The sequence below is a fragment of the Xyrauchen texanus genome, chromosome 42, assembly GCF_025860055.1.
Source record: "Xyrauchen texanus isolate HMW12.3.18 chromosome 42, RBS_HiC_50CHRs, whole genome shotgun sequence".
In the NCBI taxonomy this organism is placed as follows: domain Eukaryota; kingdom Metazoa; phylum Chordata; class Actinopteri; order Cypriniformes; family Catostomidae; genus Xyrauchen; species Xyrauchen texanus.
This window is the reverse complement of record NC_068317.1, coordinates 3,178,427-3,202,484: the sequence shown is the minus strand read 5'-3', so window position 1 is coordinate 3,202,484 and position 24,058 is coordinate 3,178,427. Positions and strand designations below refer to the sequence as shown.

The 24,058-nt window shown below is 37.9% G+C and overlaps 1 protein-coding gene across 2 annotated transcripts; it reads left to right on the top strand.

The window, feature by feature from the left end:
* Positions 1 to 160: 160 nt before the first annotated feature.
* Positions 161 to 24,058, top strand: LOC127635259 (uncharacterized). 2 transcript variants are annotated; one of them, XM_052115169.1, is made up of 5 exons: positions 161 to 1,392; positions 16,315 to 16,541; positions 18,892 to 19,083; positions 19,196 to 19,375; positions 21,775 to 24,058. In XM_052115169.1, the coding sequence occupies exons 1-5, from the start codon at positions 392 to 394 to the stop codon at positions 21,801 to 21,803; spliced, it is 1,629 nt and encodes a 542-aa protein (XP_051971129.1). In that variant the 5' UTR covers positions 161 to 391; the 3' UTR covers positions 21,804 to 24,058. The 2 variants fall into 2 exon arrangements, with proteins under 2 accessions (XP_051971129.1, XP_051971128.1); XM_052115168.1 differs by having other exon boundaries at positions 16,312 to 16,541.

The window sequence follows — 24,058 nt, the reverse complement described above, 5'->3', positions numbered from 1 at the left end:
AAATGTGCATCATATTCACACGAGTTTGCTTAGAGTACCGGAAATAGTAGTTCGGTTAGAGTGGATCAGTCGTGGTAACTGGATGGTGAACAGTAGGTGGCGGTGTGTGCCCACAGCGCTCCATTTGCCAGTATCTCAAAGAAGAAGAAGAACAAAGAAAACCTGGAAACACTCATGAGTGTGTGCAAAATCTCTTACCAATTTGATATCATTTGAGCTTTAATGGAATCATGGGAAGGTTAGTTTATGATCGTATCGTTTGACTCCAGGATTAATTTTAAACACATTTGTTTAAAATATAATAATAATAATAATACAAAAATAAATAATCGGCGGTTACGTTTCTCATGAAAACAATTTTGACCTAAAGTGTGAAAGCGACGAGGAAGAGATGGAGGCAGAGGAGCCCGTGTTAACAGCACAAATATCCAGGTGTGCAAACATTTCATCTGCAGATTTGGACGAACTGGAGAACTTCCGATGCGAAACTAATACTGTAAAGCAAACAGTATGGGCCGTGAATTGTTTCACAACCTGGTTACGTGAAAAAGAGCTCATCATCGACCTGAAAACCGTCGAAAAGTCCGAGCTCTGTCCAGTGTTGCGGGAATTTTACGGATCCATTCGGACTAGCAAGGGTGAACTGTACGGTATCAGCAGCTACATTGGTCTTCGAGCTGGACTGAACCGCTTCATCAATGAACCTCCCCTGAGTCGGTCGTGGAATCTGATGCAGGACACTGAATTCATGTCCGCCAACAATGTTTTTAAAGGCGTTGTCAAACAGATCCGACGCTCAGGTAAGGATGTAACGACACATTACCCTCCGATCTCACCTGAAGACCAGCACATACTGAAACACTCGCCTGCACTAGACCCCGGCAACCCCAAAGGGCTGTTAAATAAGGTCTGGTATGACATCCAGTTGCATTTTGGACTCCGTGGCAAGGAGGGCAACCGACATCTGCAACCAGACTCGTTTGCTCTGAATAGAGACGAAAACGGTTTAAGATATTTTACAATGACATTAAACGAGGAAATTAACAATCCATTTGAAATGGCCAGGAAAAATCGGAGGGGTGTTAATATGATCGAAGAGCCTGGAAACCCGCTGTGTCCAGTCGTCTCTTTGGAGAAATATCTTCGCAAAATCCCTCCTGATGCAAAAGCGCTCTATTTGCAGCCCAAAAGATTGTACGTTGTCACCGATGACATCTGGTATACAGCTGTTCCTTTGGGAGTAAATCTTCTGTCCCAAATGCTGCCCAAAATATGCAAAGAGGCTGGGACGCGATCAATATATACTAACCACAGTATGCGGGTGACTGCGATTCAAAGACTTTCTGACCCGGTGCTGCAGGCGAGGGGCATCATGGCATTGAGTGGGCACAGGTATGTTATCCGGCCATTTTAAATATAGTCTACAGTAATCTAAAGGGGTTAAGAAAGTGTTCAGATATTACACAGAATCATCATTGGAAAGTTGTGAACGCTAGACAGCAAAATATGATGCCACCAAATCAACAAACTCCTAATAAACACATTTTGTATATCTATATTCCGATTTAAACAAACGTCCACTAATTTGATTGGACAAACTGCGTTCTAATAATGCTGATATTTCAACAAAAGACACTAGAACGTTTCGTTGTTTGCGTCACTTCCCTTCTCTTGTCTGTGTGTTGCTTGGCGACAAGTTACTATAGAAACAGGAATGGGCTTTGCACTGTAACGTTTTACTGTATCACTTTTCATTCTGTTTTGCCACTTTTAAAGCTATTTATGTTGGCGGAGCGAATTTAAATGAAGTCAAGTACTCTATTAAAGGAATGTTCCGGGTTCATTACAAGTTAAGCTCAATCGACAAGCATTTGTAGCCTAATGTTGATTACCGCAAAACAATTTCGATTTGTGAACCGGTATATCCACGAGTCGTGAACAATATGCTTGTTACAATAAGTCGCTTTATAACTTTTTGTGTGGAAAGTTTCATCCGATTTTAAAACATCATTGCCATGACGACTTAAAGATGTCTGTTAACGGCTCAAATAATACACGAGGTTAAGCAGAATAATTATTAAATTATACGATTTTTGTGCCCCCCATGTTTGATACATTTTCATGCCTAGCAAATTTTACCATCAAAATAGGGTCTAATCAAATTAATTTATAAAACTCCAATCAAATGAAAGTGGAACAATTACCTTTTTTAACATGGCATTTTTTTTTTATATCATATACAATCCTTTCAGTTAAGATCCTCACAGCATAATCCAAAACACAACATTGCTCTTTTTTTTTTTTTTTGTTTGTTTGTTTTTGTTTGTCAGATAAAGTGCTGCACAACAGCACCAACCCGCATCTCTGAATAGCATTCTAAAATATTCTTCTCACCACAATTGTACAGTGCTGTTATCTGAGTTACCGTAGACTTTGTCAGTTATTCAGGTCGAACCAGTCTCAACAAGGTATTTCCATCCGCAGAACTGTCGCTGGATGTTTTTGTTTTTGGCACAATTCAGAGTAAATTCTAGAAACTGTTGTGTGTGTGAAAATCCCAAGAGATCAGCAGTTTAATACTCAAACCAGCCCATCTGGCACCAAAAATAATCCCATGGTCCAAATAACTGAGGTCAAGTTTTTTTTTCCCCATTCTGATCATTGATGTGAACATGAACCGAAGCTCCTGACCCGTGTCTGAATGATTTTATGCACTTCAATGCTGCCACCAGGGCTCTACGCTAACTTTTTTTCCCAAGGAGTACATGCGCTCCTAAATGAAAAAATTTAGGAGCACACAATGAAATTTAGGAGCACAGTGAAAATTAAATACAGATTTTATTACATACATATTTATACTGCGTGTATGAGTGTGTGTGTGTGTACTAAGGGACACACATCTGTGGAACAGCACATACCTCCCAAATCACACATTGAACCCATGCCTACTAAAATCAAAGGATATCAGTTGTCTAGCTGCTTTTGTATGTTGACCGTCTGGCATACTTGGAGGTCAGCCAGCGATCTCACATTATATCAGCTATTTGACCGATCATCTCCACACATTGTCATATGTGGGATTAATGTAAACTCTGTTTTTGTGGTGGAGTCTGATAAGCGGCCCAAATTTGATGAAAGGTTCTTCTTCTTTCACAATGAAGTATGTGATGTTTATCTTTATTTTCAGCTGCCTTCTCCTCCTCAGACTGCAGCACTTGCCTCCTCAAGGCTGCTGACACAGAGCCTGATGGTTTCTCCTGTCTCATCCAGAGCACTGGATATGCCGCCGTGAGATGTTATGTTTCGCTACACTATCTCTTTTCAGATTAGCTATGGGCATTCCGGCTCTTTTCATAATTCGTGTTAAAACAATTCAAATTAAATTATTAAATGAAATTACACTCTACCTTAACCACAATTTATTTAAAAATGCATTGATTTGTTAAGAAAAATAATACTATTAAACATTTGCATTTAAAGTATAACTTATTGTATATAAACAAAGTGCATATAAATATAACCATTCAAAATGAATACAGTCTGAACAGCATAATAGACAGGGCCACCGCTGGCCAAATTGATGCCCTACGCGTGATATGAGCGTGAATAAATAATTTGCAAAACTGCAGCATCCCACAAATTGAAATAAATGTAAAAAAGAAGGACTGCGTGTCTGATTGACAGGAACAACAGGTGATGCTTTTAGTCTGAGCAGACAGTCAGAACTAATGTGTGCGCTTGAGCATCTAGGCCTATATTATTTTATTTGTTTTTTTTTCGTTATTTTTAAATCTTTTGATTATTCATATTTTAATTTTTTTGTAAATATTTTTATAAATAGATTCTGATATGCGAGCCGGCTCCCAACGTTCACCTAAAAGAGCCGACTCTTTCGCAAATGACCCATCACGATTTCAGATGCGGGTTTCCTGACACGAAGGACGAGATGCCCACCTGTTTCTGCCCTCTACAATATTTGCAGAACATGATGTTGTTTTCGAACTCTAGCCATGGGAACGTTTTGAGCCAATTTGCATTGAATCTATATGTTCTCCCTCCACCGGCTACAGTGGACGTTGAAGTGACAGCTGTGGTCACGGTAGCTTTGCTCTCAGCATCCCTAATGTTAGCCGTCTCCGGTAAACCTTGTGAAGAGACTTCATTAGTTGAACCTTGCGAATACCCCTCGCCAAATTCCTCTTTCTCCTCATCTCTTTTTCGCTTAAAATAAAATGCGATGTCGCCTATACCGCTACTTTTTCCATTGTTCACCTTTCTCTCTCTGACTGGACCGCGTCATCACAGAAAACTCCGCTTGTGGAATGTGGGTTTTGTAATTTTTAAACCAATATCTTAGAAAGGGGGGATTACGTTTGTAATCTTTAATCGCACACTGTGCTCGTAAATCATTTTTCCAGTTCGCACATATCTATTTTTAGGGGCAAATGCGAGTGAAATACTCTCACTGTAGAGCCCTGGCCACACAATTGGATGATTAGATAATCGCCTGGTTGATTGTTGGTGCCAGATGGGCTGTTTATTTTTTTCCCTGAAATTGCTGATCTGGGATTTTCACACACAACAGTCTCTAGAATTTACTCAGAATGGTGCCAAAAACAAAAACATCCAGTGAGCAACAGTTCTGCTGATGGAAATGTCTTGTTGATGAGAGGTCAACAGAGAATGGCCAGACTGGTTCAAACTGACAAAGTCTACAGTAACTCAGATAACCACTCTGTACAATTATGATGAGAAGAGTACAATTTTTTAATGATATTCTGAGATGCGGTTTGGCTCTGTTTTGCCGGCATGAGGAGGATATATATATATATATATATATATATATATATATATATACACTCACCTAAAGGATTATTAGGAACACCTGTTCAATTTCTCATTAATGCAATTATCTAATCAACCAATCACATGGCAGTTGCTTCAATGCATTTAGGGGTGTGGTCCTGGTTAAGACAATCTCCTGAACTCCAATATATATATATATATATATATATATATATATATATATATATATATATATATACACTCACCTAAAGGATTATTAGGAACACCATACTAATACTGTGTTTGACCCCTTTCAGCCTTCAGAACTGCCTTAATTCTACGTGGCATTGATTCAACAAGGTGCTGAAAGCATTCTTTAGAAATGTTGGCCCATATTGATAGGATAGCATCTTGCAGTTGATGGAGATTTGTGGGATGCACATCCAGGGCACGAAGCTCCCGTTCCACCACATCCCAAAGATGCTCTATTGGGTTGAGATCTGGTGACTGTGGGGGCCATTTTAGTACAGTGAACTCATTGTCATGTTCAAGAAACCAATTTGAAATGATTCGAGCTTTGTGACATGGTGCATTATCCTGCTGGAAGTAGCCATCAGAGGATGGGTACATGGTGGCCATAAAGGGATGGACATGGTCAGAAACAATGCTCAGGTAGGCCGTGGCATTTAAACGATGCCCAATTGGCACTAAGGGGCCTAAAGTGTGCCAAGAAAACATCCCCCACACCATTACACCACCACCACCAGCCTGCACAGTGGTAACAAGGCATGATGGATCCATGTTCTCATTCTGTTTACGGCAAATTCTGACTCTACCATCTGAATGTCTCAACAGAAATCGAGACTCATCAGACCAGGCAACATTTTTCCATTCTTCAACTGTCCAATTTTGGTGAGCTCTTGCAAATTGTAGCCTCTTTTTCCTATTTGTAGTGGAGATGAGTGGTACCCGGTGGGGTCTTCTGCTGTTGTAGCCCATCGACCTCAAGGTTGTGCATGTTGTGGCTTCACAAATGCTTTGCTGCATACCTCGGTTGTAACGAGTGGTTATTTCAGGCAAAGTTGCTCTTCTATCAGCTTGAATCAGTCGGCCCATTCTCCTCTGACCTCTAGCATCAACAAGGCATTTTCAGCCCACAGGACTGCCGCATACTGGATGTTTTTCCTTTTCACACCATTCTTTGTAAACCCTAGAAATGGTTGTGCGTGAAAATCCCAGTAACTGAGCAGATTGTGAAATACTCAGACCGGCCCGTCTGGCACCAACAACCATGCCATGCTCAAAATTGCTTAAATCACCTTTCTTTCCCATTCTGACATTCAGTTTGGAGTTCAGGAGATTGTCTTGACCAGGACCACACCCCTAAATGCATTGAAGCAACTGCCATGTGATTGGTTGATTAGATAATTGCATTAATGAGAAATTGAACAGGTGTTCCTAATAATCCTTTAGGTGAGTGTATATATATATATATATATATATATAAAATAAAAAAATATTCAGATAATTAAAATGCATTACATTCTTGTGGCAGAAGAGTTAATCATTAATAAAACAATACAAAAAGCAGCTTTAGAATACAATGTATTGTTTACTACCATATTATTGATCATAAGTCAATCATTGTCATACAGTTCACAGCAATCCATTTCACAAGTGAATATGTCAATCAGTTGGAGATTTATTGTGAGGGTTTGTTTAGGTTAAGTTATCAAATCTGTGAAAACCAAATAAAATGTCTTTATATAGCAAAGAAAAACTAGTTAAAATAGAGGTATGTACAAACAAACAAACTTTTCATCACCACATTACAGAAGGAGCAAAGTGGATCTATTTCAGGGAACATGTTTCTTAAATAAAGATTGACTGGGTACACCTCTTTAACCTCGTTGGTAATTAAATATGTATGAGGTAAAGACCGTACAACCTGCGTCAGACATGCTTGTGTCGCGTCTGGGGTGTGTTGCGTCATAAAAATAAAATGTTTAGGTCACTGTGTCAAGATAAATATAGTTTAATACTCAATCTTTAAACACATATTAAGATCCCTTAAAGATCGCATTTGCGCTCCAAGTGTTTTGAATGCAAGAAATTGTTTTCTTAACTGTATAAACTGTGCCTTGCTCACACAGCTGAAATTTCACTTACTGCCCTCTGGAGTAAACAGGTGGTACTACAAGCTTGAATTTCTCAGTTAAGCATTGCGATTAAAGTACGTTAATTTTTTTAACGCGTTCATTTTTGTCAAATTAATCGCACTTTATTAACGCGTTAAATCGACAGCCCTAATATATACACACACATTGGCAGCCAAAAGTTTGGAATAATGTTTAGGTTGTACTGTTTCGGAAGGAAATTGGTACATTAATTCACCAAGGTGGCCTTCAACTGATCACAAAGTGTAGTCAGGACATTACTGTTGTAAAATCAGCACCATCACAATTGGAAAAAAGTGATTTTTGATAAAATCTAGACAGACCCCATTTCCAGCAGCATCACTCCAACACCTTATCCTTGAGTAATCATGATAAATTGATCATTTGGTTCTAGAAAATCACTTTCCATTATATCAAACACAGTTGAAAGATATTTGGTTCATTAAATGAATCTTAACATTGTCTTTGTGTTTGTTTTTGAATTGTTACAGTATGCAATTGACTGGCATGTCTTAAGGTCAATATTTGGTCAAAAATGGCAAAAAAGAAACAGCTTTCTCTAGAAACTCATCAGTCAATCATTGTTTTGAGGAATGAAGGCTACATAATGCTTGAAATTGCCAAAAACTGAAGATTTCATACAAAGCTGTAAACTACAGTCTTCAAAGACAAAGGACAACTGGCTCTAACAAGGACAGAAAGAGATGTGGAAGACAAGATGTACAACTAAACATGAGGATATGTACATCAGAGTTAGGTGTAAGGTGTGTGAGAAGTGCCTGACAAGACAGACACATCTATAGGAAGTGCTACAGGAAGTGTGGGGTGAAATATCACCCGAGGATCTGGACAATCTGACATATACAGTATATGCATATCCTTGGCATTCTAGCAGTCAGGTTGTCCAGATACTCAGGTGCTATTTCACCCCACACTTCCTGTAGCACTTCCTATAGATGTGGAGACTCTGACGTACATATCCTCGTGTTTAGTTTTACATCTTGTCTTCCACGTCTCTGTCCTTGTTAGAGCCAGTTGTCCTTTGTCTTTGAAGACTGTAAGTGAACACCTTTGTATGAAATCTTCAGTTTTTGTAATTTCAAGCATTGTATAGCCTTCATTCCTCAAAACAATGATTGACTGATGAGTTTCTAGAGAAAGCGGTTTCTTTTTTTGCCATTTTTGACCTAATATTGACCTTAAGACATGCCAGTCTATTGCATACTGCGGCAACTCAACAGAAAGACAATGTTAAGATTAATTTAATGAATCAAATATCTTTCAACTGTGTTTGATATAATGGCAAGTGATTTTCTAGAACCAAATGATCAATTTATCATGATTACTCAAGAATAAGGTTTTGGAGTGATGCTGCTGGAAATGGGGTCTGTCTAGATTTGATCAAAAATGAGTTTTTCAAATAGTGATGGTGCTGTTTTTTATATCAGTAATGTTCTGACTATACTTGTGATCAGTTGAATGCCACTTTTGTGAATTAAAGTACCAATTTCCTTCCAAAACGGCTAAATCTGTACATTATTCCAAACTTTTGGCCCTGTGTGTGTCTTCAATATATATATATTAGTAATCAACATTATGCAACACATACCCTTGATTTAGTTTAACTTGCATTGAACCATAGGTTTTTGTTTTTTATTTAACTCTTAAGCATAACAATGATTTTTGAAAAGGCAAATAAGTAATACTTATTCATGATAAAAAAGCAAATAAGTACTTTTTATTACTTGTTTTCATATTCTAACTCTTGGCTTTATTCATTTGCTAATAAAGTTTCCCAGTAGTATTAAAGAGAGTTCTTGCCCAAATGAAAATTCTCTCATGATTTACTCACCCCCGGAGTAAATCCCAGATGTGTATGAATTTCTTTCATCTGTTGAACACAAATCATTTCTCAGCTCATTTACACCTAGTGTTAAGATGTTTTGGGTGATCCGATCACAAGTGGTTAGCATTAAATGCAGGTCTAAACTGGGTGTAAAATATTTTTGGGGGAAAATATGAGGTAGTCAAAAACACAATTTGAGGTGTAAATGCCAATCCGCCCTGAATGCGTCCTGGACAGACGTGAAGCCCCACCCCTCACCTGGAAATCAACAGCGTGAAAAGGCTTTTAAAGGAAATAACTGTCTGAATGGAAATTTGAAAAAGTAAATGCACTCAAGCATGAGAACTTTGCAGATCTTCAGTGTGATGGATATCAAAGTCATTCATACCAATGGATGAGGATCCGCATTTATGGTGGAAAGAATATGTGAAGCAATTTGAGAAACTTGAAAGCTTAGTATGTGTGTGCGTTACCAGCAGAGTGCAATCGGCTCATTTTACCAGCTTTTAACACTTGTTTTTCTGAATAAAATGTATTTAGTTATTTTTACTCTCTTCCCATTCATTCCATTTCCCTAATTAAGTAAAGCATAGTTTGTTACAGTTATCTTATTTTGAAACCGTTCTTGGTAATGTTTGTGAATAAAGCAATGTACGTACATTTCACATATGTGTCTTGGTATTTTTAACTTTATATACGAGTATTCAGTTACTCGTTTTTTGTGGGTTAGAGTACATGACTACAAAGTTAATTCATAATGCCCATCCCTAGGGATTGTCATGTACATCTACTTGTGTTATTTTACATTTGTGTGAAATCACTGTGTCAAACATCTTATTCACAGTAGCACCATCTTTGATTTTTAATGGGAATGAAAAAGAGCCTGTGAGTGATAGATTTACAGTCTCTTCAATGGGCTGTTCTCTGTGCAGGATTTAGGCATGGGTGGCATGGGCAGGCAGGTGGCACTGACAAATGGGCGCCCTGAATTCCACCAACCATCTCATTTACAATCATCCCTCTCCCCCCGGTCAACAACTTTGGGGGCATGCTGGAACGGGTTTTGCCCATGGCGCCATACAAGCTAGAACCGCTACTGGCTGTACTCCAGTTTAAAGTTGTTGTTTTTATCGTTCCGTGGACAAATCATTGATGAAATATCTGTTCAAGAACATTCAGTATACAACGAACTCCAGACAGCATGCGTTGTGGCAAATCAGATGTGATTTAGGATCTTTATACAGTTCATGACAGTGAAGAGATGGTAAGTCTATCCCTCATGTCCTCGATGTCAATCTCATTAAAAATCAAAGATGGCGCTATGGTGAATAAGGCCCATGCTTACACTTAATGACTTACATAATGATAGCATCTTAGTACGTAAAGTACTGTGCAAAAGTTTTAGGTAGTTGTGAAAAGTGTTGTACAGTGAGGATGTCTTAAAAAAATACCATAAATAGTTTTAATTTATTATTTAATGTCATAAAAGTCTAGTAAACAAACAAACATAAAAAAGCTAAATCAATATTAAGTGTGACCACCTTTGGCTATAAAACGGCACCAGTTCTCCTAGGTACGCATGGACACATTTCTCTTAGTTGTTGGCTTTATAGAATGTGCCAAGCATCTTGGAGAACTTGCCATGGTTCTTGTCTCAATTGCTTCTGTCTCTTCATGTAATCCCAGACTGATTCAATAGTTGTGTTTCCACTGTTCTGGGGCTTTATCGTGCCTTCAGAATGGTTCAAAGTCTTGGACGGTGTGCTGGACGACATCAGACCGCTCGGGACACCATGGCAGTTAAAGTCAGGGAGTCATCAATGTTAAAATTATCTAGCTAACATTTACATACAACATAAACTTACTATTCTAAATAACTATAACATGTGTTTTTGGTTTGGCTTGTGAAGTGGCCGGGTTGCGTGCACCAGGGCGGCGCATTAAGTGTGGGTTGTAAGGCAGCGGTGCGGGGCTTTTTGCCTGATGCTGGGAATGCAGAGTGATTTTGGTCTCGCGGCTCAAGGTCTGAGGCTATTAGCCCCAGCTGACCAGTATATGGCCCTGGCTCACACTGGCCTGATAGTGGAAAAGCGGCTAATGATGTTGAGATCTGAGCTCTGTGGGGGCCTTACCATCTGTTGTAGTGCTCCTTGTTCTTCTATTAAATTCTATTTGCAAATGGAATGTCAAAATCAAAAAAATTATATTTCCTACACTAAAAGCAGAATATATCAAATTAATGTAAGAAAAATATAAGACTTTTGCACAGTAATGTACATCTACTTGTGTTATTTACATTTGTTGAAAAATCCAGCTGGTTTTACTTGTGCAGTAACTAATTAAACATGACAACATCTAAATGCGCCAAGACTCTGTATAAAGCAAGAAATAAAAAAAAAAAACTAAACCCATCATCTGTCTAACTCATGATTTGATATTTTAAAATTGTTCTACGATAGCACAGCTATAGTGGTTACATAATTGTTTTGGAGAAACCACCAGTGTGTTTGGTATACAAAAGCACTTTGACACAAAGAAAAATATAGTATGAAAAAAAGTATAGAGTGTGGTAGTAAGTCACAGTAATAGTTATAATGTATTTGGTGAAGAAAAGCCACGCAAGATCTGAAAAGTTGTTTTATTAATGGCATAAAGGTGATTTTCTTTTTAAATCAGAAGAAATCTAATTTTTATCAAACCATTTCAAGCCATTTTTGCCAAGTAGATTACAAATGTTTATTTAATGGATGAAATAAAATCATAAAGGTTGCCTAAAATGTATCATTATTTAAGCGACTCCATAGCAAGCGTACAGTATTTGCCAGTATTTGAATTATTTCCTCTCCGCATGGCAGACAATATGTATAATAAATGTACTGAAATTGTTTTTAATGCTACAGTAATTCAAAATAATTTTAATCCACAAATTACATTGCGTACTGTATAATATCTGAAAAGAAAGAATTTTTTTTCTTAAGACACTGCATTTTGGCAGTGTACTTGCTGATTGACCCAGACACGCCAACGTTGAAATATAAATGCTATAAACAGGGTTGCGCAGTACGCGAAGCCTACGGCTTAGGTTCAACACAGAAGTATAAACTGGCCTTAATTGTTTTAAAGTCTCCAATGAACAGTTTTGTTGAAAAACTTAATTGAAAATCTTACCTTAATATTTTTATCTTTAGACCCCCAGTGAGCAAGCCAAAGCTGAACGACAAATGTCGAGTTGGTGAAAAGAAAAAGAAGCCAGTTCTCCTCTGACAAAATAACATGAACATAATTCCAATATTTGTTAGATTTGCATAATATATTGAATGAATTATGAATTAATTAATGTATTAATTTAGTTGATAACTTGATTTGTATTTATGTTAATTTACTGACATTGAATCATTTGAATTTGTTTCCACCAACACAACAATACAGAATAAAAAAGTGGTATTATATTTTTATTAGAAAATGTATGTAAATGAATAAGGTGAGCAAAAAAAAAGAACATTTGGAACCCAGTTGAACTATTATAATACTGAAGTGCAATATGTATTTGTCTGTTTACAATGTTCTTCATGACAAATCTGGTGAATTTCCTTTTTTTGCTTCAAGTGTATTCTCATTCCCAAATAAATTACTCTTATGAGCCGGTTCTATTTAGTGAATCAAAAACACTTATACATCAGTCAGAGCAGTTACTGAATTAATCTTGTACTGATGCGCAAGTTATGAATGTCCAACTCAAAATGAAATGAGAACTGTTGAAGTCTCACAAACAGACACTTATTCCAAAATGGATTAAATTTATTATTTTCCTCAAAATACTACAAACAATACCCCATAATGACAACATGAAAGAAGTTTGTATGAAATCTTTGCAAATTTATTAAAAATGAAAAAAAAAAAAAAAACTATAAAATCACATGTACATAAGTATTCACAGCCTTTGCCATGACACTCAAAATTGAATTTAGGTGCATCCTGTTTCCACTGATCATCCTTGAGATGTTTCTACAACTTGATTGGAGTCCACCTGTGGTAAATTCAGTTGTTTGGACATGATTTGGAAAGGCACACACCTGTCTATATAAGGTCCCACAGTTAACAGTGCATGTAGTGCATTAACAGAATTGTCTGTAGACCTCCGAGACAGGATTGTATCGAGGCACAGATCTGGGGAAGGGTACAGAAGATCTCTTCGGCATTGGAGGTCCCAATGAGCACAAGCGCCTCCATCATCCATAAATGGAAGAAGTTTGGAAGCACCAGGACTCTTCCTTGAGCTGGCCGCCCGGCCAAACTGAGCGATCGGGGGAGAAGGGCCTTAGTCAGGGAGGTGACCAAGAACCCGATGGTTGCTCTGACAGAGATCCAGTGTTTCTCTGTGGAGAGAGGAGAACCTTCCAGAAGAACAACCATCTCTACCATACAGGCCTGATTGGTGGAGTGCTGCAGAGTGGCCAGACGGAAGCCACTCCTCAGTAAAAGGCACATGACAGCCCACCTGGAGTTTGCCAAAAGGACTCTCAGATCATGAGAAACAAAATTCTCTGGTCTGATAAAACAGAGATTGAACTCTTTGGCCTGACTGGCAAGCATCATGTCTGGAGGAAATCAGGCTCCGCTCATCACCTGGCCAATACCATCCCTACAGTGAAGCATGGTGGTGGCAGCATCATGCTGTGGGGATGTTTTTCAGCGGCAGGAACTGGGAGACTAGTCAGGATTGAGGGAAAGATGAATGCAGCAATGTACAGAGACATCCTTGATGAAAACCTGCTCCAGAGCACTCTGGACCTCAGACTGGGGTGAAGGTTCATCTTCCAATGGACAACAACCCTAAGCACACAGCCAAGATAACAAAGGAGTGGCTACGGGACAACTCTGTGAATGTTCTTGAGTGGCCAAGACTTGAACCCGATTGAACATCTCTGGAGAGATCTGAAAATGGCTGTGCACCAACGCTCCCCATACAACCTTCGTGCAAATAAGAATGGGAGAAACTGCCTAAAAATAGGTGTGCCAAGCTTGTAGCATCATACATAAAAAGATTTGAGGCTGTAATTGGTGCCAAAGGTGCTTCAACAAAGTATTGAGCAAAGGCTGTGAATACTTATGTACATGTGATTAGTTTTTTTATTTTTATATTTTTTTTTTCACATTGTCATTATGGGGTATTGTTTGTAGAATTTTGAGGAAAATAATTAATTTAATCCATTTTGGAATAAGGCTGTAACATAACAAAATGTGGAAAAAGTGAATACTTTCCAGATGCACTGTATATGATAACACAGTCTGAACTGTCTCTGGAAATGTTACTGTTCTCTAATGTAATGAGACTTTAATGCATTTACTGACTGGTGACTCATATGAGCATGTGTAGTTAAAGATACACAGGAGTTTTGTTGTATTTAGTTCCATTTTATAAATTAATGAATTATGCCATAACATTTCTTGTTTTAGAATTTTTATTTAAAGGCCACATGAAATGGCAAATCAAATTTCCCTTGATATTTAGACATTTAAGAGGTAACTGTACAATTAAAAACACACTGTAAATTTCAGAACTTAAAACTTCCTCCCCAGTCTAAAAAGAGCATTTATAGTTTCCACCTGTTTGAAAAGTCAGGTTTTCAAAACTGAGTGTTCGTGACATCACGAGACATTGCTCAGTTGTATTTACATTCCCCACAACACGTGTCATTGCACCCTTGGCCCTGCCCTCTGATGCTCATTTCGTAAACAGAGAGGGAGAGAGACAGGCCTAGTGAGACCAGTTATTCCTAACAATCAAAGGACCTATCTGGACTAATTTGACATTTTTGTTCATAAAACATGGATAACACAGACATCTTTGACCATTATCATGTTTATCGCCATTTTTAAAAGACGTGTTATTTACAACTCAGAGAAGGAGACTGTTCGGCTTCATTCAGCTGCTCTGCGTCTTGCGCCCATCTGCGCTACTTTTAATTGTTGGTGTATGTAAACAAGCACTAGCTGGACGTCTTCGACCATTTGGATGAGTTTCTGGCAATCTGCGCCTCAGTGCACCTATGTGTTTCCATAATGTTTCACCATGCTATGTATTTTGTATGTGCACATACACAGATACACATGAGTTCATGACAAATCTGGTGAAAATCTGGGTGGACTAGGTCTGTCGTGATTATTAAATAATCGTCTGATCACGGTAATTTGATCTAACCGTGTTTTTTTATTTAGATAGTCGCGATAATGGTGCACTTCAAATTTCAATAACTTTTTAATGCCCAAAGAAGGGAATTTGAAGTGAATATGTAAATGTCATGAACTGCATGTTTGTGTGTCATTCAGTTGAACTCCGGGCACCACTGAGCCGCTCAACCAGAGCATCTCCTAGCAGTGCACACGCCGTCAGCTGAGGCTCACACCAAACTCCCGTGAAAATATACATTTTGTTAGTGAGCGCGTAGCGCCACAGTTTCACTTTAATTTGAAGGTGCTATTTTTACTGTACTAAATCATAAAATGACCATAATATGTCATTAGAGAATTAGGAAACATGCTAAGTTGAAATACTGGCTTCTCCGATAACAGTGCAACAGCCAGTGCATGAGCTTCGAGTCTGGGGCGGGGAAGACAGCTCTCCCATAATTTGAATTTGGACTGCAGTACCCATTTCAAACCCTTGTTGTCAATCTTACATATAGCATATGTGTAAACCCTGAAATTTAGTTTTATAATGTTGTGGCATATAAATATGGCTGAGTTTGAGGGGCTGCACGATATTAGCCAATCACAACAGTGGGCGTTTACATTGAAGTTTAAAGGAGATGCTGTGGCCAAAACTGAGTGTTTCAGTCAGAGGGCCAGAGACAGGTTGGGTAATTATCATTTGTTATTAAATATGACACAAATAAAACTTAACTGACATTATCAGTGAAATAAAAATATATTTAAAATATGGTTAGGATAAAAAAAAGGATTGCATTTATGTCTCAAAGTCTGCTAACACACCTTTTACATGAATTGTATTACATTTATTTCTGATTTGCTCTGTAGAATCCTGAAATGATCTCATCAATTGGCAAGAGACTGCTGAGGGCAGTAAATGTAATACAAATATTTTTTTCAAAATTACTCTTCCTTTAAATAACTAAAAGAATTGTTACCGAAACCGTTACATTTCTTACAATTCCCATCCCTACCAATTGCATTGTTTTTGTTAACAGCAGTGGCTCCTGACACATGATCCAAAGCTTCACTTTTTATTGATCAGGGCATTTCATAATTATGCATATGAAAAACAAAACGTGTCTTTTTGGCACACAAATGCTCCTTCCCAGTGTGAAAGGCTCAGTAGCAATCCATTATTTCTATTTAAAATCTTGTGTTGCTGAGAATACACATTGGATGTGAAGGGTCTTTATTCAGGTACAAATTACCATCCAGACCTCTGCTGATCCGTATATATGAGTGTAATAATTATAATTATTTATAATACAATGCTCTATGGTTATTGTCCAGCAGTGTTCAGGTTGGGATAAGCTCTCAATGGCAGCAGGAATCTGCTCTATATTCATCCAGCAGTGAGATGGACTCCAGCTCAACGAGACAGGACACCTGTGAGACACCTGTGAACAGCTACAGCTGGATGAAACAGGAGGCCGATACTGAACTCATCCAGTGGGAAAATACACGCTCAGTGGCTACCAGTGATGCTGATCAGGAAAACACTCAGAGCAGTGCTGTTTCCAGTATGTCATTATTCATTTACATTTACCAGATTACAGTGATGTGGCATAAATTGTGTAACTAGATGCTCGGAAGATGATGCATAAGCAAACAAAACTGCAATGTTCTCGTTAGCTTAGCATGCTTTTGGCTGTCAGCAGCAGAGACATCTCCTGCAACCAAAGTGATAAATGCTGCTGCAATGCTAGCATTTGTTGTACATGTGTACGATTGTCAAAAGACAGTATAATTAACAATATTTTGAACACCTGTTTCTTCAAACGTTTGCTAAACAGGTTTTATTATCATGTAATTCATGTTGGGTGTGAAGGGTCTTTATTCAGGTATAAATTACCATCCAGACCTCTTCTTTAAGTTATATTCTCATAATTATAATACATGCACGTTGGGTGTGACTCATTGATGGATTCTATTCAATAAAAGTGAATGTTATTGACTCTGTAAATCTCCCTGGGTGCTGACATATGGCTGTACGTGATTGCAACATCCAGTGTTCAGAAAATGACTTTCATATAATTTATCAATTGTGGGCCAAACTCTGTTTTTAAAATCTCTCTGGGGTTGCATTAGAGCAGTCGGTGGGCCGGAGTTTGGACCCCCCTGATATACACAAACCCTTAATCTGGTGAATATATAGACTAAGAATTTGAATAAAGAACATTTTATCTGAGCCAAGTCTCTGTAATTTCAAAATAAGAGCCCCTTGTTTGTATTTTGGTTGCACAATAAACTACATATGGGATTATATTCATTTTGAACTCTTAAGCCTCTGTGTCAGTGCCATCATCCATCCATCCATCCATCGTCAACCGCTTATCCTGTGTACAGGGTCACGGGGGGCTGGAGCCTATCCCAGCTAACATTGGGCGAAAGGCGGGGGACACCCTGGACAGGTCGCCAGTCGGTGCCATCATTTTATTATTTATTTTTTTCATTCCAAAAATCAATATTAAAAACTACCTGCTGATTATTCAGCTATCCACTTTTTCCACAACATTAGTTATTGGTCTGGGCAAAATTCTTTGGAGCTAATATGAAATGTTATGCTTTTTAAGTTGTTATTATCTATATTGCAACCCTTTTACCAAAATTAGATTTTTCTAAAAACAATCTGTAACCCTGATTTGTTTTTCTTGTACTTAACATTAAATTAAATTTGAATATATAATTTATTTAAAACATAAAAAAAAAAAATGGCTTACCAGTTTGTTACCACATGTCAGTTTCTAGTTATTGATAGTCAGGATTGGGAGGGTTACTTTTGAAATGTATTCAACTACAGATTACAGAATATATGCTGTAAAATGTAATTTGTAATGTATTCCCTTAGATTAAAGGCCAGTAACATATTATAAATACTTTGGATTACTTTTTCAGCACTGGTAGATTTATTACATTTTTACTGTGAAGCACTTTGTGATTTTTATCTGTGAAAAGTGCTATATAAATAAATTTTACTTACTATTCACTTGTTTTGACTATAAAAACTCAAAATACACATGTTAAAAATACATTCTCTGAAAAACCCAAATATATATGCAGTGTTGTTTCTTAGGATTTTTAGATATTTTTACAGGAAAACAATACAATAATTATTATCAAGAATATGATTTTTGCTCTAATATCAAAGATCTTACTAGAAAAAAGAAATGACGATCCAATGTGAATTTTCTTGATAAAAATAAGATTGTGTCTGGTAACATGTGCATGTTAAATGGCTAGAAATAGTATTTTATCTTAGCGTAAAGCTAACAATTTACACAAGGTTTATTTCTATTTCTTCTGCTTCAAACTTACTTCAAACGTACTTCACTGTCTGCTCGTATGAATGTAACACATCATAAGTGTTTCACCGCTGTTCAAATGCACTTTGGATCATTTATATGTATAAATGTTTTCCATCTGAAAGAACTAAATTTTGAATGAAACAAATGACAATGAAATGCAAAGGAATCTCTTCAGTAATCAAAGTAAGTTTTTGAATGTAACTATTCTAATTACATTTATTTAAATTGTAACTGTAGTGGGATACAGTTACTTATATTTTGTATTTTAAACACATAATCCTGTTACAAGTATTCCGCTAATCCCCAACACTGTTGATAGTTAGCTTTCCCGTAAATTAAAAAAATATTTGTTAATTTTCTTAACAAATCTTAACAAACAGGGTTAAATGGCTGTCAATTATTTGATTGCTGCTTTTCATGCTTTAATTTATTTTGGATTTATCATTCCATAGAACATGGGAATAATGCCTTTATTTTATATATATATATATATATATATATATATATATATATATATATATATATATAAAATCCAAACAAACATTTTCTGTCTCTTACTCCATAGCAAATATTCCTAATGAAGGTGAACCCTCTAGTATGATGCAGACCATCACCAGACTTCAGTGTCTGCTGGAGAGCAAAAAAGAGAGAATTGAAGCTCTGGAGAAACAGGTTCAGGATCTACAGGAGGATCGCAAGTTCCTCCGCACACAGATCGAGAACCTCACCAGCGCTCGTGTGGTTCACGTCCCAGAAGGTGTGGTTTCCTTGATTGTTCATAAATGTTAAATGTTACGTTTCTATATTATATACTGTAGCATTGGCACTTGCTCATTGCTCTTGTTTACTACTATGCTCAATATCTACAGCGAGCACATTAATGTTGTCAGAGTCCAGGCCGCACAAGAGACAGAGGAAGAGTTCCTCCAGCACATATGACACTGAAGAAAGTGTCTCTGATGAATCTGTGAGCACTGCTTCATCAGAGTCCAACAGCAACAAGAAAAAAAGACGACACAAGAACAAGAAACAGAAGAAAGGGAGGAGAGGTACACAACACGTTTACATGAGAATGCAGAATGTTTTTGCAGCGTCAGATGTGTATCTGGATTGTTATTCATGAAGTTTCCTTGTGTAAATGTAAGCTTGTATGATTTGGTCAAGTGTTATTGTGATATTCTTAAAATGCATTTGAGATTTTAGTTGGGAAATGACTCATTTAATAAAACCCCAATTCCAAAGATGCTAATAAAAACAAAAAAGGATTTGTACATTGTATTCATCCTGTGCTATAACGAAAGTACTACAACACATTATTTGATGTTATAGAAATAGTCCGTGCTACTGACCTACAGTCAATATGGTTGGTTAGTTGCCCTTTGTGTGATATTGGAACTAAACACAAAGTTTTGCAGAGCAACAGCACTCTCTTCAGACAGAGACTCAAGTTGAACAGGGGCTGAAACTCTCCACTCAGCTGATCGGCACAGGCCCTCAGGACTCTGTGACAGATGCCACCTAGTCCTGCAGACTAAAGCCTAGAAAGTATAATTCAGTCAGACATGAGCATCCACGTACAGGACGTGTGACGCAAATTTCATCATCAGCAGAATGTGCATACGCCTGGAATCATTTGCACTAATTTGTGGTCCACAAGGTGGCAACACTCACTGATGAACCGTTGCTAGAAGATGCAATCGCCAGTAAACAACTGGAGACAAAGGGGGAAACCACAACAGTAGACGTGCGCAACGAGGGCTTGTGTGAGCAGGTCTGAAGGAATATAAAGACATATTAATAGGTCTAAACTCCTGAACAGAAATAGTCCAGTGTCTCAGCAGTCGTAGCGTGCATGCTCCAACCACCTGTTTATACGCGCACAGTCAAATGAAGTATACTATGAAAGGCTGAGCATTCGACTGTATGCAGACACAAAGCGTTCACGTCAAAACAGAAGTATACTTTGGGCTTTACCCTGGTGAGCTCTTTACCTGATCATGTGTGGTCAGTGTGACCTGGGGGTGTCAGCTGTTAAGAGAGCGTGAAGGGTGATTTATACTTCTGTATCGAACCTGCGTCATAGGCTATGCTTATACGGCGGTTATTGCCTAGCCTACGCCATAGCCTGATGTGCACCTCTTAAATAATATAACTGCTTTCCACATTGAGGCAGATCACAACAACTGTGATTGGTCCACTTTGTTACAAGAGACCATCCCCCAGCATGATAAGATATCTGAGGTAGCGGTGCATTTTCTCAAAGATTATTTTAGATCTATGCATCAAATCCGCTGATCAGTGATCGTGCCACATTGTATTTGGACTCGTTTAGTTTTTTGTGAGAATCTGCTGTTTTTATATTTTGTAATTTCATGAAGTTACTAGCGAAAATGTTACTAAAGATACATCTGTTTACAACTGATCTGCACTATGTTTTGAGCGTATGTTTGACAGTCCTTGAGAGGGAAACTTTTGGGGGGGCTTGAAGGTGAGAATGTTTGGTGATGATGGTCTCTGCAGGTATAGAGTAGTGGGTGTTGGGATGGGTGTTGGATAGCTGCAGGGGGCCCTACATCAAACCTATTGAAGAACTGGTTCAACTAATTTATCATTGGAGACAGATCAGGACTGCAGGCAGGTCAGTCTATCACCCGCATTCTCTGCTTACGCAGCCATGCACTTGTAATTTGGGCAGAATGTGGTTTAAAGTTTTCCTGCTGAATAATGCAGCAACGTACTTGGAAAAGATTGCATTTGGTTAAATGAATGGTGCCCTCACAGATGCAAGTTACCCATGCCATGTGCACTGATACACCCCAGGCCCATACAGACACTGGCTTTTGGACCTGACACTGATAACAGCTTGGATAGTCCTTTTCTTCTTTTGCCCTGAGAACACAGTGGCTTCTTTTTTTCTTTTTTTTTCATAAACTATTTAAAATGTGGACACATCGGACCACAAAACATGATTCCACTGTTCTACTTTCCATCTCAGATGAGACTAAGCCCAGAGAAGTCTGCAGCACTTCTGGACAGTGTTGATATACGGCTTCTCCTTTACATAGTAAAGATATGTAGATACAGAGGTGAATGCTGTTGACTGAAAAAAGTGCTTTTAAGACTTTATTAGAAGAAATGGTGATGATTCACAGAGGTAAACACTCAACTGTCCCAACATTTTTGGAGCATGTTGCAGTCATTTGATTTTAAATGAGTGGATGTTATAAAAAAATAATAATAATATCAGCATTTTCCAGACAGTCCCAACTTTTGGGGTAGTATTTCATATTGCTGATGCTCAGATTTCAATGCTAAAATAATGTCATTGTGCAACCTTGCTTAAATGTTAAATTAGTCTTTGCTGCACATTTTAATCTTAGAGTGGACATATTGGCTTATAGAATATTTAGAGTATTTAATGAGCTGTATTTCAATCTTTTTTCAACAGGACGTGTCTCCCAGCACAACTGGTGTTAGACCTAGACTCCGTCTCATTCAAATCTGATCAGGAGTGTTCTGAACACAGGAAGCAGTAAATTGTCTTCCTTATAAACACCTTACAGTGAGTGGGGTCCAATAAGCCATCCACCACTATAAGCAGGTCCTATCAGTCTTCGAGAAGTGGAGCCTGAGTGGAGGTTTTCACCACTAAGCCAACATGGCCCCATCGCACAACTGTTCCTGACTGCTTCAAAGACTTCTGGTGGATCTGTTTGGGCCTTGTGAGGTGACATTGTTCAGCTAGACCCAGATGTCTAATTTGACTATTGAGGCAAATGATGCTCTCACAAGAAGGCACTGGTGAACTTTTGACATGAGGACTCCCCTCATTGTTTTCTTGTTTCAGTCCTTTGTAAATTCATGTTAACATAAACATACAGTTCAAAACTATTGAAATATTGGATGTTTGCTGATAGTTGCAAGTCTAATGTAAATGTAGTAAATGGAAACATGAATTTACAAAGTCTCATCAACTTAGGCGTCAAACCTTACATTGCTTCTGATTAGGAATGCAGTAACAAGTATTTGCTTTTTCTGGCCTGTGTTTTTATTTGTTGCAATTATTGTCAGCTTGTTTCTGGGCAAACAAATCCTTGGTAAACATTGCCAGTGTAATGATTTAGTGTTGGGAAGTCCAAATCATTTTAGCGAATTGGTTCATTTGGTTTGGTTCCCTTACAAATCAATCTGCCTGGGTATCTCAGTGAGTAAAGTTGCTGGCTATCACACCTGGAGTCACGAGTTCGAATCCATGGGGTGTTAGTGACTTCAGCCAGGTCTCCTAAGCAACCAAATTGATCTGATTACTAGGGAGGGTAGAGTCACATGGGGTAACCTCCTCCACCCAGATTGAGGGGAGTCACTACACCACTGACAATTGGGCATACCAAATTGGGGAGTAGAAAAATCTAGAGTTCTGTCAAACTAGCTGCAAACCTGCCACTCATTATTTTCACATGCAATTGAGCTTGTGATTTGCAGCAAATGTTTGCCAGAAGTTTGCAGCTCTTCAATGGTTGTTGTGATCCTGCAACAAACCTTTGGCAACAATAGACAATTTGCTCCAAAGCTCATTTGCATGTGAAAATTATCAGTGGTGAACTGAAGGCAAATTTTGCCATGAACTCTCAATTTATGTTAGGGTTGTCATCAAACAAGTGTTACCTGCGTGCCATCTTTCATTTTTGTGGTAACATTTCTGTTTACACTGTTTGCACAATGGTTGTATAGACTGCGTCAAATGTTTGTTACCATACTGTTTTTACAACATTGCCAAGAACATTAACCGTGTTCCCTATTTTATTTGCTTTGTGAAATAATAGTCTAAGGATATTATTATTCCCAGTACTGTCAACATTATTATTCCTGTCTAACAGGAAGTTTAAAGAATTAGTTTGTGAGCACAGAGATGCACTTTTGTGCCATGTCCACGCTAAAAAGTTTTCATTTAAAAAGGCATTATTTTTGCTGTTTTTATGTCTCTCGTCCTCACTTTAAAGGTAATTTCCTCCACCCAAAATGGAGTGTTTTAAAAAACACCCTCCATGACCACATATTTTGGAAAATGATGACGTTAATAGTGCTGTAAGAGATTTGAGCCTGAAACTGGAATTTCCATAAGTCTAGCCATTAAAAAGACACTCACGCACACACACTGACACTTCGAAATTGTGCATCCTCGTCTCTTTTGCAAATTTTTTCCTAGCGTTTTCAAACTTAAACAGATTAGTGTGCACATTACTTTCGCTAATCTTTCACCCCAAAGTGATTATTTTGTTTGAGAAAATTTTTAATGGGTAAATTCAGTAAACGATTCTATCTCAAATTTCATATTTGTTTTGCTTTATTTTTGTACTGTCAATTATTTTCACATACGATTTTTTGACGAAGCACTCTTCACTTTTACTTCCTCCGAGAAAACGCATTTGCAAGAAGGATAATGGGCAGATAAAGGCATCTGGAGAACTGCTGAAGAAACCAACAGCATGCTTCTCTTTTGGACTGGAGAGGGCGCTGTGACCATGCTGATTTGATAAAAAATACATACACTGTCTACTACTGTATATTTGTATATATGTGTGAACTGTTTTAGCTTGGACCGTGGTTGCATTCATTGTCTGAATGTAAAGAGAACATTTGAAAATAGATTAGTCTGGTGAGTTACGCTGCCGATAGTTGCCAAGTACAGTGCCTTGCATTGCCTGATTTTAATTATACTATTACATCATCAT

Coding starts and splice junctions, on each gene's coding strand:
- LOC127635259 (XM_052115168.1), top strand. CDS start 392: ATGGAGGCAGAGGAGCCCGTGTTAACAGCACAAATATCCAGGTGTGCA. Junction 1,393..16,311: donor ATGGCATTGAGTGGGCACAG/GTATGTTATCCG, acceptor GTTATTGTCCAG/CAGTGTTCAGGTTGGGATAA. Junction 19,376..21,774: donor ACAGAAGAAAGGGAGGAGAG/GTACACAACACG, acceptor TTTTTTCAACAG/GACGTGTCTCCCAGCACAAC.